Source organism: Diplotaxodon limnothrissa, linkage group LG19, assembly GCF_057381915.1.
Source record: "Diplotaxodon limnothrissa isolate DT_005_m linkage group LG19, D_limnothrissa_male_GT1.1, whole genome shotgun sequence".
Lineage (NCBI taxonomy): Eukaryota > Metazoa > Chordata > Actinopteri > Cichliformes > Cichlidae > Diplotaxodon > Diplotaxodon limnothrissa.
This window is the reverse complement of record NC_140614.1, coordinates 24,262,531-24,278,059: the sequence shown is the minus strand read 5'-3', so window position 1 is coordinate 24,278,059 and position 15,529 is coordinate 24,262,531. Positions and strand designations below refer to the sequence as shown.

Here is a 15,529-nt window from a genome sequence, read left to right as displayed (position 1 = left end):
TATGCCAAGGAGTAAAAATGGGTTTTAAGACGCGTTTTAAAACCACCATTGACCACCATCATTGTAAATGTTTTATTCCTTGGAGGATGAAGACAGCATGAAAACATAGGCAAAAAGACAGATCAATTCAAAATGCTCTCTAAGGCTAATGCTAGCGTAGCAATGACTCTACTGAGTCAAGTTCAGCCAACAGAAACCTGGCAGATCAGGTGACCTTAACAACTGCTGAAGGCTCAGCCGATGCCTGTGGCAAATCTTATACAGGACATGTTATTTATGTTGCTTCTGCCTGCATAAAGCCTGATAACCTGTTTAGATGGACCTCTGCAATCTGCAAGTCGTTTTGCAACACACCTCCACACCAGCTGCTCCATTCATACTTAATTTAATGTTTGTTGTCTCTGCTGTTCCAAGAGGGAGTCTTGCTGCTCCTCGTCCCGCTTTTGCCTTTCCACATCAAAGCTGCATTGCCAAAATAATTACTAGAGATGGAATGATATTTGCCTTGCAATTGAGAACAATAGCAATTTTGAGGTCAATATCTTGCTCAGCACATTCAGGAGGAATGTGACCTCTGTACTACATGCAGGAGTTGCAGGAGACAGATGTCTTAAAACTGAAATAGAAATGTGACCCACCTGGATGGATCACTACTGAATCTTAATTAAGAAGCATTTCTTCATCAGTTTTAAAGAGGTACAGAAACAAAAACCCTGACATGCATAAAAAGTGTGTCACAGCAAGAAGTTAGACCTGACCTTATTGCAGTGTATCACTCTGAATAATTAGGCAGCAAATCATTTGATAATTGGTTCATAATTAAAGAGAATCAAACTCATCTAAATGTAGTCATTGCCAACTTTTCCCCAGAAAATAACAGTGTCTTTAGTTGTAATGTGAAGTTCACCAACTTTTATCAAATAAAATAATCAGCAGTTTTTACACAAATTTCTTAACTGGGAAACAAAGATTGCATCATGTCTGAATACTGCTCCTAATGGAAGTCACTGGTTATTTTTAGTCTTGTTTCTAAATGTCTGTGTATAATAGCAGCAATAACAGCTGTAATAATAGCAAGAAAGTCTCCCCCACACAGACCAAAGTATAAGCGAACTGTAAGATTTTTTTTTTTGAACTAAAATTAAAGGTGAGTTCATAACTTCTCCTCTGGGTTGTTGCTGTGAGTCATAGTTCGTATTTGGAAAGCCTGTGCTCTGACACTAGTCCTCTACTAAGTCTAAATTTAGTCTACTCAAGCGAGACAAAAACAGATATTTGCCAGTGTCTTTAACTTGAATATGATGACATGATACATAAATATAGGTTTCGATGGTTTCAGATTTTTTGATTACAATCTGATATAGGAAGATTGAATAGGTGATGTACAGGGTTGGAGGGGTCAGTGATGATGCTTCCAGCCTTCCTGGTGATTCTGGTGCCATAGTGTGAAGCTATGGAATATAGACCTCAACCAATGACCTTGAAGGCTCTACTTACTACTTTTTCAAGCAATTGTTTGCCCTGATTGATTGTGTTACTATACCAAGTCAGGATGGAGAAATTAATCCATAACAGTTCTATACAAATGAATTATACTTTCCCAACTAACCCTGTATTTCCTTGGTTGGAGGAAATAGAGCCCCAGGTGCGCTTTACTAACAATGTGAAACAGTGTTTAAGTCCCATGATGACGACTTGTATAGGCATATGTAGCCTCTCAACAACTGGCCCGTTGATAGAGAAAGAGATGTTGAAATGCCTTCTTTATAAGGCCAAAAATCAGCTGTCTGGTATCCGGATTTGATCCAGATTTGATATAGATGCATATGTGACCTTTTAAAAATGTATTTATTGAAATTCAGCTTACGTAAATAAGTGATTTAATACAATGCACACTCTTTCAGTGTAAAATTATCACTGCTGGATTTCTTTTTTATCAATGTAAGAGGATTTAAGCAGGTTTAATACTGTAGCTGGTCACCGTGGGACCAACTTTAATGCATCTTTGTGTCATTTAATCTATAACAATACATATATAATATTTTAAACAATGATATGAGAATTAACAAGGGTATGTTGTGAAGTAAAAAGCGAATCTTTCACTATTAGAAACCAGCATAATGCTAAAAAAAATGCACTTAAATTCAATAAGTGCTTACACAAACGTGTAATGATTGCAGCCTAGGACCCATTGAGCAGCATTTACTGACCACAGAGGTTAACAAACAATAGTCTCTTCTCATTTAATTATCATATAATAATGGCTGACGTTATTAACACTTCAAATACACATTAATATCACTGGCGTTACACTGATTTTAAGTTGGCGGACTTCTCTGCCCCACAATGCAACTTGATGTTAATGTTTTGGTGACGTCAAGTGTAGCTGGAAGCGAAAACAGCCAGTGGGTGGGCTGGGCAGTGGTCCCTTCTTTTAGTGGTTTTACATCGAAAATCACGCCGATACGATTATTTAATACTCGTGTACGAATGTGCAGGCTTAACAGCATGAGTTAGAAACTGCGCTGCGTGTGCGCCAGGTAGGTGGGTGTTGTTTTAATGCTCTGTTTTGGCTGTCCTCGTTCGGCTGTCAGTCTGCGCTTTGTGCTGTGTGGCTAGCTTAATTTAGCGTAGCTTAGCTTAGCTTAGTTTACAGGGCAGCAGCACCAGGCATCCTGGCGCCTCCGGGGCGCCTGTGAGCGGCCAATGAGGTCGCCTGTTAATGGCCACAGCAAACAACTAGGTCCCCTATCTTTTTTTTCCTTTTAAAGAAGGATTTGCTGATAGCTTTGGTTGTTTCTGAATGTTAGGTCAAAACCAGAGGCTGACTTTAGTGTATGTTTGTGCATGCTAGCCTGCGGAGGAACAGTTATAGTACATCAAGTCTTACATATAAAGCAATTAGTCTATTAGTCAACCACTTAAGAACAAACCACACGATTATATTATGTTCAGGTGAAGACATTTATACATTTGGAAGTAATTCATGGTGACTGTCTTTTTAAAAAGGCTTCTGTTTAATCCATTGCACTAATGTATACTAAGTAATGGTTTCTAAGACAAACTGAACTCATTCAGCCTTTATAATTTGTTGTTTCATTTCTGTATGGAGCCTTATGAGGCTCGTCAGATAACATAAAGAGGCTAAATGTAATTATGAGTGTACTCCTCTGAACTCTCTGGCTCATCTTGCATCTTCTCCCCACTCTTAGTGCACTGAAACATGGGTCGTTGCAGTGTCCATGTCCTGCTGCTGCTCTCGCTGCAGACTCTGTCGATATCAGCTGAGGGTCCAGGTATTGTACTCATGTGCTTTTTCATTTATTGTTTGTGAGACTGCTTCTCGCTGCTTTGTGCTCAAGCCTGAATATTAAATTGCTGGAGATTGTTTATTTGTAGTAGAAAAATAATACCCGGAACAGGTATGGTCTTTAATTTTATGTGTGATATACGACAAAAAAAATAAATAAATAAAATTTTTACAAGTGATGTACTCTGGATTTGGAAAAAAAAAAAGAAATTAAGATGTAAGCTGATGTGTGGGTGGAGCTAACTGTCACAGACTGATAGCAGACTCACTCTCTTAAGGCAACATTTACTTAAGTGGCAATGTTGTACTCATTTTGTAGCGAGAAAATAAGTGACGTCAGATCATTTTTATCTTATTGAATAAAACGGATATGACAAAGTTTAAATTTGATGACATCATTTGCAGTTAAAAACATTTGAGAAGTTGCAATATATATCACTGTAACACTCTGCAACCCAATAATTAAAAACCCAATAATATATTGTGGGTTTAAAGTAATGTGAAAATATTGTATCACGGGGTGTCTGGTGATGCCCACCTACCTTCTATCTCGAACACACTGAGAGTCCATTACCTATCTTTTATTATGTCTTTTGCTTTATTAGAACCTGTTACCTTTAATTCAAAGTTAATATTGTGAACTTGCATCCTGTTATTTACAGATGGACAGCTGCAGTGTGCATGTGAGGGTCCTAAATGCCTCCACCCCACCCGGTGCCAAGGTACCCAGTGCTTCTCTTCAGTCAAAGTTAGTAAGAGTGGAGTTTTTTTTGAGCGTGGCTGTTTGGACGACGCGGACCAAATCCTTCTCCAGTGCTTCACAGCTACGTCCTACCACCAGGCTATTCAATGCTGCTCCCAGGACAGGTGCAACAGCAATACCACCAGGGAATATCTGATGTCTCTGCTACCATCAGGTGCTTTATGTCTACAAGGAAATTGGACTGTCCTGTAGCTCTTTTCCTTACTATAAATGTTTTTCCCCAATTTCAAACTATACATATCTCTTTTTTACATTTACCCACAGCCCCAGAAGGTGAGCCAGTTCGATATCGTGTGGAGACATTAGCTCTCTTCGTACTTGGCCCAGTGGTCGTTCTGGCTCTGCTGTCTGTAGTATCTGTGCTGGCTTGCAGAAGGCTCCATCATGGACGTCTGCAGAGACTGCAGGAGTTTGACGCTGAGCAGGGAGCCATAGACGGTCTCATCACTTCCAATGTCGGAGACAGCACTTTAGCGGTAAGAGTAACAGAGATAACCATGAAAAGGGATTTGGCCAAAGCAAGAAGAAGGCCCATCTCACGCTTTGTGTTCTCTTCCAGCCTCTGAGTATTGGGATATTTTTCACCTTGAATTAACAGTTATTGTCAGAAGTGTACATACCCCTATGGGTATTAACTTTATGGTAATCTTGGCTTTTAATGATTCCTTGGAACTGTTCTTTCTCCAGGGTGGAATAATTGTACAACATAGACATTTAATGACTTTAAAGAACAAGAACTAGGTGCACAAGTCTGAACTTATTTTGGGAGTTTCTCTAAACTACACAGTCAAAAGTAAAAAAGTGTAGTAAAAGTGAGCCTTTCAAACCTAAAAACACTGTGACAACTGCCCAGCGTGGAGCTGTCTTGTTGCCTATAGTATTGGTACATTGCACAAAGTGGATGGAATAATGGAGGACAATGACTACCTGCCAACTGTGCCAGTTCTGCAGAAAAAGTGGTGAGATATATTGCCAGAAACATGTAAATGACTACCAAAAGGTTCTGGTCTAGATGTAACTTGGGGCTTAAATCTGGGGCTCTCCATCATTTGACCCTAGAACTGAAGAAGCTTCTCGGATGAGAGGTGAAACATCTTCAAGCAACTTAAAAAAGTCCAGACCCTTTTCTTTCCAAGCTCCTTAGGCTACTAGGGCTGCCACAAACGATTATTTTGATAGTCGACTAGTCACCGATTATTTTTGCGATTAGTCGACTAATCAGATCATCATCCATTGGACGTAAAATTACAGCTTATTGCACCAGCAGCATCTGCTCTTATATAACTATCATTAGCTTACAGCTTTAAGTGTTTAAGGTCTGTGCTAACTAAAAATAAAGACAAGATGATAGTTTATTAAATTTTAATGAAATTTGCAGATTGTTTCGGTGAAGTTTAATAAACTCCTTGCTATCTAAAATATAACAGGACACTGGAGTATATTCTGGAGCATCTCACACTTCTGATAATCAGTTGTCTGCTTGACGTTTATTCAGCTGTGTAAAAACTATAACTTTAATCTCAGACAAACTGATTTACTCAGGAACAAATAAAATACAAAAAAAAAAAAGCCAAACAATAACATTTTAAGTTATCTAAGTGACTCATATATATTTAACCTGAGTAGCGAAAGACGGCGGTGGGTTTGAAAACGATTTGCGGGGAGTCCGGTGTTCTCACGGCGCTAGTGAGCCTAGCCCCCGGCTCGCTAACGAGCTAGTGGGTAACAGATGTCTCCGAAAACGTCGGAGCGCTTTTGAAAATATGTGGTGTCCTGATAAACTGAGCAGATATTTGAGGTTTACACAGCTACATTCTCGCCTGAAAATATGTTAAACGTTTATTTTGTGACCCAGAAAGAATAATAAGAGTAACATTAAAACTAACTAGCTGCCGCCATTGTTGGAAACTGCGCTGGGCCGCGCTATGAATTCTGGGACACAGCTGCTCCTTCTTCTTCTTCTTCGGGGTTTAGCGGTAGCTGACATCCTTGTACATGCAATGCTGCCATCTTCTGTTTCAGTCCGTTATTACACTCTTAAATCCTGCCACTTATTCCTGCGTCTTTTGTGATCTTACAAAGCTTCAAACGACGCGTCGACTATTAAATCAGTCGTCGACGATTTTGATAGTCGACGTAATCGTGACTAGTCGACAAATCGTGGCAGCCCTATAGGCTACGATGACCTGGATGGATGAGAACCTTCACAGATATACTTTTCACCCCATGCAGATTTTAGAAAATCCAATTAAATTGAAACTTGTGAACCCAATTCTTGAAGAAGTCATTAAAAGTCCAAAATTGCCATAAAGTTCATGATTTACATACACTGATGAGTGTATGTAAACTTCTGATCACAACTGTAGCTTTCAGCAAGCATATTAAGCATACACCTGTATATGACTCTACATGCTAGTTACATATGACATGTAAAGATTTATGTTCTTTTTAAAAAAAAAAAAAATCTTTGCAAACAAAGCTAAAATCAAATCTGTCTATCTGCAGGACCTGTTGGATCACTCATGTACGTCCGGCAGTGGTTCAGGTCTTCCCTTCCTTGTTCAAAGAACTGTGGCCCGACAGATTAGTCTGATGGAGTGCGTAGGTAGGTATAACACGTAACATTTCAGATTCATATCTGTTTGACTGGCAGATCTGATAGAGTTCTACTGAAAAGCAAATTGTTCAGATGACATGAAAAAAATCCAAAGTCATGACACATAAGTTATTCATCACGAAAATAACAAATTCTTATCATTAATCAGGAGGAAAGGGATATATTCACACATTAGTTAGTTTCCCAGAAGCGAGCATGCTTATAATTAACGCCACAGGCGATCCTGACTACAGTCATGACTGTACATATCCGTGGAATCTGAGTGATGTCAAAGAGACGGGAGGTCAAATCATCTGTGACTTACTTCAAGAAACTGTCAAAACATTTTATCAGTTCCTTTTTTATTTGTGTGAGTTGTTGACCATGTTCAAAACTGTCACCTGTCAGAAGTTAAAGATAAAGATAATGTCACTGTAAAAAGCACTATAAAATCTGACAGATTTTGATGTAGCTTTCAAATAAAAGTATGTAGGTTACTTGTCTTGGGGTCCTTTTTATATACCACATTATCATGAACTACAGCACGTAAGAGTTTGGTTTTCAAGTTTGTGGCTTTGTGCACAGTTGAGCTTTTGATGTGGAAACATCAAATCTGGGCCAAAAGAATCTCACTGCTGTAGCAATGGAATAGAGTGAAAATTCACCCCTCAAATTTTAAAAAGTAGACAGTGATTGTCTTTTTAAAATGCATGCATCTGTATTTTTTTCTTTTCTGACTTGCTGTTTGTTGTCTCCTCTTGTGTTCTCTTTATTATACATATATATTTTTTCCGCCAGGCAAAGGACGATATGGAGAGGTGTGGCGAGGACAGTGGCAGGGCGAGAATGTGGCCGTGAAAATCTTTTCCTCGAGAGATGAGAAGTCTTGGTTCAGAGAGACAGAGATCTACAATACAGTGCTGCTGAGGCATGAAAACATACTGGGTGAGTCTGTTACGCTTAATGTTTTGGTCTTGCTGACTGTCCCCAAATTTGGTTAGGCTAACATGTGTGTTTCCTTGCATAGTAATGGCAGCTCCTAATTTTAACCTCAGCTTTCCTGAACTGGACAATCTCTCAGTTTATTTTAAAGCACTAAGTCACGGAAATCATGATGTCAGCGGGACGGCTCAGGTTAGAGCTACTGGGATAGTGGATATATTAAACAAAGGGATCTTGAATATGGAGCTGCTAGGCTTGAGGAAAAGTGTAAAACCACGAAGATTCATTAATGCAGAAGAAGAGGACATGCAGAGGGTTGGTATGACAGAAAAGGATCCTAGGGACAGAGTGAGATGGAGGTAGAGGAGTCGCTGTGGTGACCCCCTAAAGGGACCAGGAAGTACAAGATGATCTGTGAAAGATAATACAAAAGGATTCAGCAAAATGCAACAGTAATAAGTGTGATGGATGCCAGAGGAACTTGACTTACGTCTGAATCAATAATACACAATTTCATGATATTACCTTTCACCTTTCTGTCCCTCAGGGTTCATGGCATCCGATATGACTTCTCGAAACTCCAGCACTCAACTGTGGCTCATCACCCATTACCATGAAAATGGTTCGCTTTATGACTACTTGCAGCGAGTCGCAGTGGAGACATCAGAAGGTCTGGCAATGGCTGCATCGATAGCGTGCGGCCTGGTGCACCTGCACACGGAGATCTTTGGCACAGAGGGGAAACCGGCCATCGCACACCGGGACCTGAAGAGTAAAAATATATTGGTGACCAAGGAGCTGCGGTGCTGCATCGCAGACCTTGGTCAGTCACTTTTCTGCTTTTTGTCTCCTCCGAACTGTTGGGATTTTCACCTATTTCAGGGATTCAGATAAACTGTAGGCATGTGATTCACCAGTGCTACCTGCTCAAAAGAGTAAACATAAATTAATTAGATACTAAAAGTACTAAAAAATCATACGCTCATTTCAGGAGACATCAATTTCAGGTCCTGTTATAACACTGTGTGTAACTGCATGCTACAGGGCTGGCCGTGACCCACTCCCAGGCAGACAATCTGCTGGATGTGGGCAACAATCCAAAGGTTGGCACCAAGCGCTACATGGCACCTGAAGTGTTGGAAGAAACCATTCAGACAGACTGCTTCGATGCTTACAAGCGAGTGGACATATGGGCCTTTGGACTGGTGCTGTGGGAGATAGCGAGACGCACGTACAGCAATGGTGAGTGTCATGCACATAGTGCACTGCTGTGGACGTTACAGAGAGTGGTACGCTAATGTGATCACGATGCACTCCTTCATACATAAAATTCCTGCTGCTTGTAATACAGTCAAATACTATGATGCAGTGCGGTGATCTGTGCCAGGCCCTCTGGTTGTCTCTTCATTCCTTGTTGTTTAACTTGTCCTTAAATTTTCACTAATTTTTCTCATTCAAATTCCACTTTCCAGGCATTGTTGAGGAGTACAAACCTCCGTTTTACGATCAGGTGCCAAACGATCCCAGCTTTGAGGATATGAGGAAAGTGGTGTGTGTGGAACAGCAGAGGCCTTTCATTCCTAATCGATGGTTCTCTGATCCTGTGAGTAAGAATCTTTTTGTGTGTCTGTCTGCAATATTTTGTCTGTGTGTCAACATATTTGTCAATAGGATGAAGGCGTTCAAAAAGTCAGATTTTGGCCATGTGGTAATTATATAGGCCTTCTGCGATGTTTATGACAAATACTGACATGAGACACTTTATTTGCAGTAACATCTACACTTACTGTCCATTTATATCGAATTAGACCCCTTTGAACAGAATTCCCTGAGATCTTTGAAGCACAGATTAATGGCCCAGAGATTTTGGTCCATGTTGAAATGATAGCGCCACACACCATATGTGCTCAGTTGGATTGAGATCTGGTGTCTGTGGAGGCCATTTGAGTTCAGTGAAACGAGTAGAACTGCAGAAATTGAGACTCGTCAGATGAGGCAACCTTTTTCGAGTCTTGATGGTGCGGTCTTCTGCTGTTGTAGCCCATCTGCTGCAAATGTTGATGTGTTCTGACGTGCTCTTCTATATACCTTGGTTTTAACAGCCGGTTATTTGAGTGACTGTTGATATTTGATCTTTTTATGTCATTTTCTTTAAACCATAGAGATGGCTATGCAAGTTGTTGTTACCAGTGCATTTGGTACCAGTAATCATGTTCAGAGTCTCCTAAGTCACCTTTCTTCTAATGCTGATGCTCAGTTTGACCTTCAACATGAAATCTTGAACATGTCTGGATGCACTCAGCTCCTGCCACATGAGTGGCAGATTAGATTGGCAGGTTGCATTAACAAGCGGTTGTACAAAATATCTGACATTTTGTCTACTCTCAGCTTTACTAGACAGACAATTATACTTTGCTTATACTAAATTTCTTCAGTCTTCATTATGTATTATGGGTCTAATAGTTAACTAGAGGCATACAGCTGTGAAACAGTCCATCAAGTATATTGTTGTTTTTTCTGCAATTGCTTAATAGCACCTGTATATGATGACGAACCAACTACTCTTGCTCTTATTTTATCCATGACTCATGAGTGCCTACATATGTGATCATTATCTGGTGATGGGCCAACATCTGAAAGTGCTTGCAGTCACATTGATTCTTTTCAGAATGGATTCATCACTGTTTTTATTCATTCTTTCTCCCTCAGACTCTCTCTGCTCTGGTGAAACTAATGAAGGAATGTTGGTACCAGAACCCCTCTGCCAGGCTTACAGCACTGCGCATCAAGAAGACCCTAGACAAGATTCACAGCTCTCTGGAAAAGGGCAAGGAGTCGTGAGGGTGCCATGTTTCAGAGGCAGCTGCCTGGTGTCAGGGATTGGCTTCAACAAGACTCCCAGTGTTTTGTTAAAAAGAGAGAGGGAGATTAGGCAGATGGAAAGAGGACTAGAGGAAAGAGGTGTTCCAAGAGTCATTCAGCCTCATCCTTCTCTCACTTTCTCTGTGGATGCCTTCCACCAACATGTTTGACTTGAAGCCCACACAGACATTTGGACCTGTCGTTTCTGAATAAGCCAGCCTTTGATATGAGGCAAACCAATTGCCAGTGTGTTTCCACCAACTTGAACTATGGACTGTTACTGAGTGTGACTGGCTGGTATATTATAGGAACCCCATCCCAATGCTTTAATGCCCATGCGGGACTACACTGGGTTTTGCCTTCCAGTACAAACACTACAAGACTGAGTGTCTACTCAAATTTCTGATCTCCAGCCTTTTGGCATTCTGCTCAGAGACAATCAGAAATCTATTACCCATTTATTACTATCAGCCATCACCACAGAAACACAATGTTCACTTATAAAAGGAAAAAAGAGCCAATCGAATCAAAATTGTTTTTAAACCTTTTTCTTAAAGAAAAAAAAACACTAGTATGTTATTTATGTATTGAATCACCATTGCTACCACACTACTGAAGATACAGATTAATGTGCGATGGGTGTGTGAAACTGACTGCATACATATATAGGCATTTACTCTACTGGACTTCCTCTACACGTCATCATTATTTGGACAGGAAATGATATTTTGAGAAATAGTGGACAAGGGTAGGGAAGAAGATCAAAACACTACAAACATGTTTATTCTGATGGTTTGTGGACTAGAGAAGCAGCAAGTACCTGCCAATAGGAATTAGTGTGTAACTTGTGATAGGAATAGGAAATGACCTGATCCTCTTTGTGGCATACTTTATAAACTCACTGTGGCTGATTCTGAAAAAGTCTTCTGCTCAGGCAAGGAGGAATCACAAAATGTTTATTTGTGTTCTAATGTGCATTTTATTTTAAGAGACTGGAGGTGAAATCTAGTTGTGTACAAGTTGCCTGAATAATGGAAAAACAAACTGTCTTCATTTGGAAATGTTTATTGAAGACTTTAAATTTAAAGTTGCAGGTGTATGAAGGATTTTGTTTTCAAATGCTGGCTTTGTTTTTTTGGGGGGGAAAAGTTGTTTTGCCTTTTTATATGTAAACATTTACTGCACTCTTGCCTAATGAATGGGCAGTATGTGCTCTGATTTCTACAAACAAAATTGGAAAGCTTTAATCTGCTACTGCATGATTATACATTCAGTACATGTACACAGTCAGCTGCTGACACCTACTATGGCTACATCCAAATCCAGAACATCTGGCTGGCCACCAATTACAAGCTGTGGCATTCACTGCATAAATGTATCAAACATCAGTTTATCCAGACAACATTTTACCCACACTGTTATACCCATACTGTTATACCCACCTGCCCTCTAGTGGCACTCAAACACCATATGAAGGACAGTCATTGTTCATTTGTTTCCTCTGAGAAAGTGGAATTTTTTTCTTTTCAAGCTCTAAAACCTGCTGAATATTCTATAGAATATGGAGTGCATCAGACTAAGGCTACTCTATCAGTGCAACTAACAAGGGTAGTTAAAATATTTAAACTGGAACTTCACTTCCGCAGCTTGCTAAAGAAGATATCTGTCTGAAAGTAATGCTTTGTATAAAATGAAACTACTTTGTCTTTTCTTTTTTGCAAGACTGGGTTTTGTGGCTTGTGTGACAAATAGTGTTTCTTGAGTGAACTGTCAGCTCTGCACCAAATGTGTGAAAAGCACCTTAACTGCACACACACGCCATATAGGGTTGAGGTTGTACCGGTAACTAAAGTTTAACTCGAGCATGACCTCTGCGTACATCACTGCTTCAGGTTGTCTGGTAAAGTCTTGTACGGGTTGAGGATGCCTTTGGGGTCCAGCATAGCCTTGATGTTACCCATCAGTGCCACAGCCTGGCTCTGTTTACTGTAGTAAATGTAGTTCCTCTTTTTCAGGCCCAGTCCATGCTCTGCACTAATGCTCCCACGACAGCTGGCTGTCCATTCATAAACAAATGGCTCAATGGCAGCCAGGAGAGCAGGGTCTTTAGACGGAGAAGTGACGTTCAGGTGGAGGTTACCATCACCTACAGGATAAGTAAGAGAGAATTGGATGATAGCTGACAGTAGTATGTGTATAGAGTATGTGCAGATCATTTTATCAAGTCGTCTTACCTACGTGTCCGTATCCCACCACACTTTTGGCCCGGTTTCCCAGATGCTTCCTCATGTCTGTCACCAGCTGGTAGATCCGTTCCACTGGAAGGGAGATGTCATACTTGTAGGTGAAGCCATCGTGAGTCAGTGCCTCAGTGACACGTTCACGCAGTGACCACAGAGCCTGAGAAAACGGGAGCAGAAAATGTTTTTATCATTTGGCATTATATTTACCTATGCAATTACATAAAATGATCTTGGATCAATCTTGGAATACTTAAGTTTCTTCACTGTATGCAACAGAAGCATATTTTTCCCAATCATGTCCACCGACCTTTATTTTTGCTTCCTCAGTTGCTACCGTTCCATCACTGACCAGCGATGATGTCATTGCCTCCTCAAGAAAGTTGTGGAGTTTCTGCGCATCGTGGGTCGGGTCAGATCCCGAAGTTTCAATGACGATGTAGAATGGACAGTCTGCACAGCAAACGGAAAGGGCAGGTCTGCGTGTGCTCACTCGTTTTATAGGATCGTTACAGATGTGTGTGTGTGTGTGTGTGTGTGTGTGTGTGTGTGTGAGTGAGAGAGAGAGAGAGAGAGAAAACGTGCTTATACCAGATATAGGATTGGGTAGTTTGAGATGCGTATTCAGCAGCCTCATACATTCACTGTCCAGGAACTCGAAGGCAGACAGAATTTCTCCCAGCATGCCTTTGCAGAGCTGAAATGTTTTCAGCAGCTGCTCAAAGGTCTCACAACCTAACAGCAGAGATAGACACATGAGTTTTGTTGCTAATCTCCAAGAAAAGCAACGCATTTAATGGTTTACAAAACTTTCTCTATCATCTTTTACAAAGGTATATCTGAGAAGCAAATAGAAAATCCTACCCAGGAAAACAACATTAACAGATTTGGGTTTCCGTGGACAAAGGATGGACACTGCAGTAATGACTCCTAAAGTGCCTTCTGACCCTATGAAGAGCTGTTTGAGGTCATATCCTGTATTATCTTTCCGCAGGGTGGATAAGCAGTCCAACACCTGCCCATCTGCCAATACCTGCATGTGTTACAGATTTGAAAATAAGCTTTACTTTTTTTGGGGGGGGAAGAGTATCAAAAGTCCAGCACTCACCAATTCCAGACCCAACACAGTCCCGTGTAGGGACCCATACCGCAGCAGCCGGAGACCACCTGCATTGGTTGCTACATTGCCGCCAATTTGGCAACTGCCTTTTGCCCCAAGATCCAGTGGCATTATATAGTCTCTCTCCTCGAGGTAGAAAGACAAGTTCTCCAAGACACAACCTGCCTGACAGGTCAGAACACCTGAGAGGGAAACAAAGTGATCTTTGAGAATTTTCAGCACAAGTAACCATAAATCAAAAACACATTTGTCAGGTATTTGTCAGCCTATGGCGACAAAGTTGAATTCTTTTGAATTAAACTAGTAAACTTACCAGAGATACTGTCAAAGTTACGGATTTTGTTCATTAGAGAGGTGGAGAGAATTATCTCATCATAAACTGGCACGCTGCCACCAACTAGCCCAGTGTTTCCTCCTTGAGGGTTCACCGCCAGGTTACGACTGTTACAGTAACTATAGGAGAAAAACAAAACATGTGAAAAAGTCTGATGACTAGATAAACACCTTTCTGTTGATTTGGTTACCATCTACCTTAGAATTTGTGATACTTCCTCTGTTGTCTGAGGTCTAAGCAACACTTCACTAGAACCTGCAGGACATATAACAGAAAAACGAGCCATCAACACCAGTAGATTATTATTATGAACTATATTAAGGATTCAATTGTAGCCTTCACCTCTCACAGACTTTAGCCAATCCACATTACTAGGCTCCACCAGATCAGGGTCAACAATGGTTCTGCCTGCTAGGATCTTCCTGAAAAAGGCCAGATCTTCCTCAGTTACTCTGCAGAAAGGCAACCTCTCTGGTGCTGCAGAAGGAGATACTTTAGACCCGTCTGCCCCAGCATGTAGCTTACGAGTGGAGGCCAAAACCTGCTCTGAGCTGCAGGTCAGAAAAGGACTGTGAAAGTCAACAGGTGAAAGAGTGGCTGTAGATCGTGAGAGCATGTTGTAGTCGCACAGACATCTCAGAGCTGTCCTTAGCCTTAGTGCTCTTTTCAAAAGTCCTGCCATGACTGTAGAGACAGGCGGCAACACAAGCTGCAGAAAACAGGTGGGACAACAAGAAGAGTTGGATATTTTTAAAAGCATTTTTATCTTGTAGTGGAGTTGAAAGCTTCTAGTTATTTTGTCTCTAGTCATCTGCAATGTTAGGATTGTTAGCTAGAAGTTAACTGCATTTTCTTTGCTTCAAAGACGCAGAAATAAAAAGCCAACCTTGATTAAACTCTACATTGGTGGCAATTCGTTGCATCTCTTTCTGCATCCATTCATAAACACAAACAGCAATAGGAGATGGAAGATATGAGGTATAAGAGACCTAAGATATGAACAGCTTTAGTAAGTGCACCAACTAAAGCTGTCTTTTTACATGTGTTTTGCAGCAAATACGCTTACTTCCCAGCAGCAATGCATCTTATTACCCTCTTTGCATGTTTTCTTCTTGCAAATATCACCACCTGAAGCAGCTGCAACCTCAGTTAGCTTAGCTACTTTGCTTAGCACGCTCCTTTCCGATATTTCCGAATAACGGCTTCATTTACTCACCAGAAGCGTTCATTTAGCAATGTGTGTCTTTTTTTCGCGTCATGAAAGTCACAAAGTTCAAGGGCAGTTCAGTTACATAAACATGGCACATCCCGTGTTTTTAGCTTGCTAGCAAGTGCATGAAGCTGCTTACTGAGGTTGACAGT

At 40.7% G+C, this 15,529-nt stretch overlaps 2 protein-coding genes across 2 annotated transcripts; one reads left to right on the top strand and one right to left on the bottom strand.

The window, feature by feature from the left end:
• The first annotated feature begins 2,411 nt into the window (after positions 1 to 2,411).
• Positions 2,412 to 12,137, top strand: acvr1l (activin A receptor, type 1 like). Its single transcript, XM_085343633.1, has 10 exons — positions 2,412 to 2,540; positions 3,213 to 3,296; positions 3,973 to 4,227; positions 4,338 to 4,549; positions 6,579 to 6,678; positions 7,468 to 7,614; positions 8,159 to 8,434; positions 8,656 to 8,853; positions 9,084 to 9,214; positions 10,321 to 12,137. The coding sequence occupies exons 2-10, from the start codon at positions 3,224 to 3,226 to the stop codon at positions 10,450 to 10,452; spliced, it is 1,524 nt and encodes a 507-aa protein (XP_085199759.1). The 5' UTR covers positions 2,412 to 2,540; positions 3,213 to 3,223; the 3' UTR covers positions 10,453 to 12,137.
• d2hgdh (D-2-hydroxyglutarate dehydrogenase) lies at positions 11,567 to 15,482 on the bottom strand. The gene is made up of 10 exons (XM_085343632.1): positions 15,384 to 15,482; positions 14,510 to 14,876; positions 14,365 to 14,422; positions 14,147 to 14,286; positions 13,822 to 14,015; positions 13,578 to 13,746; positions 13,305 to 13,448; positions 13,024 to 13,166; positions 12,708 to 12,873; positions 11,567 to 12,619 (listed from the first exon to the last, which is right to left on the bottom strand). Exons 2-10 carry the CDS (start codon positions 14,847 to 14,849, stop codon positions 12,354 to 12,356), a joined length of 1,620 nt encoding a protein of 539 aa, XP_085199758.1. The 5' UTR covers positions 14,850 to 14,876; positions 15,384 to 15,482; the 3' UTR covers positions 11,567 to 12,353.
• Between the last annotated feature and the right edge of the window lie 47 nt (positions 15,483 to 15,529).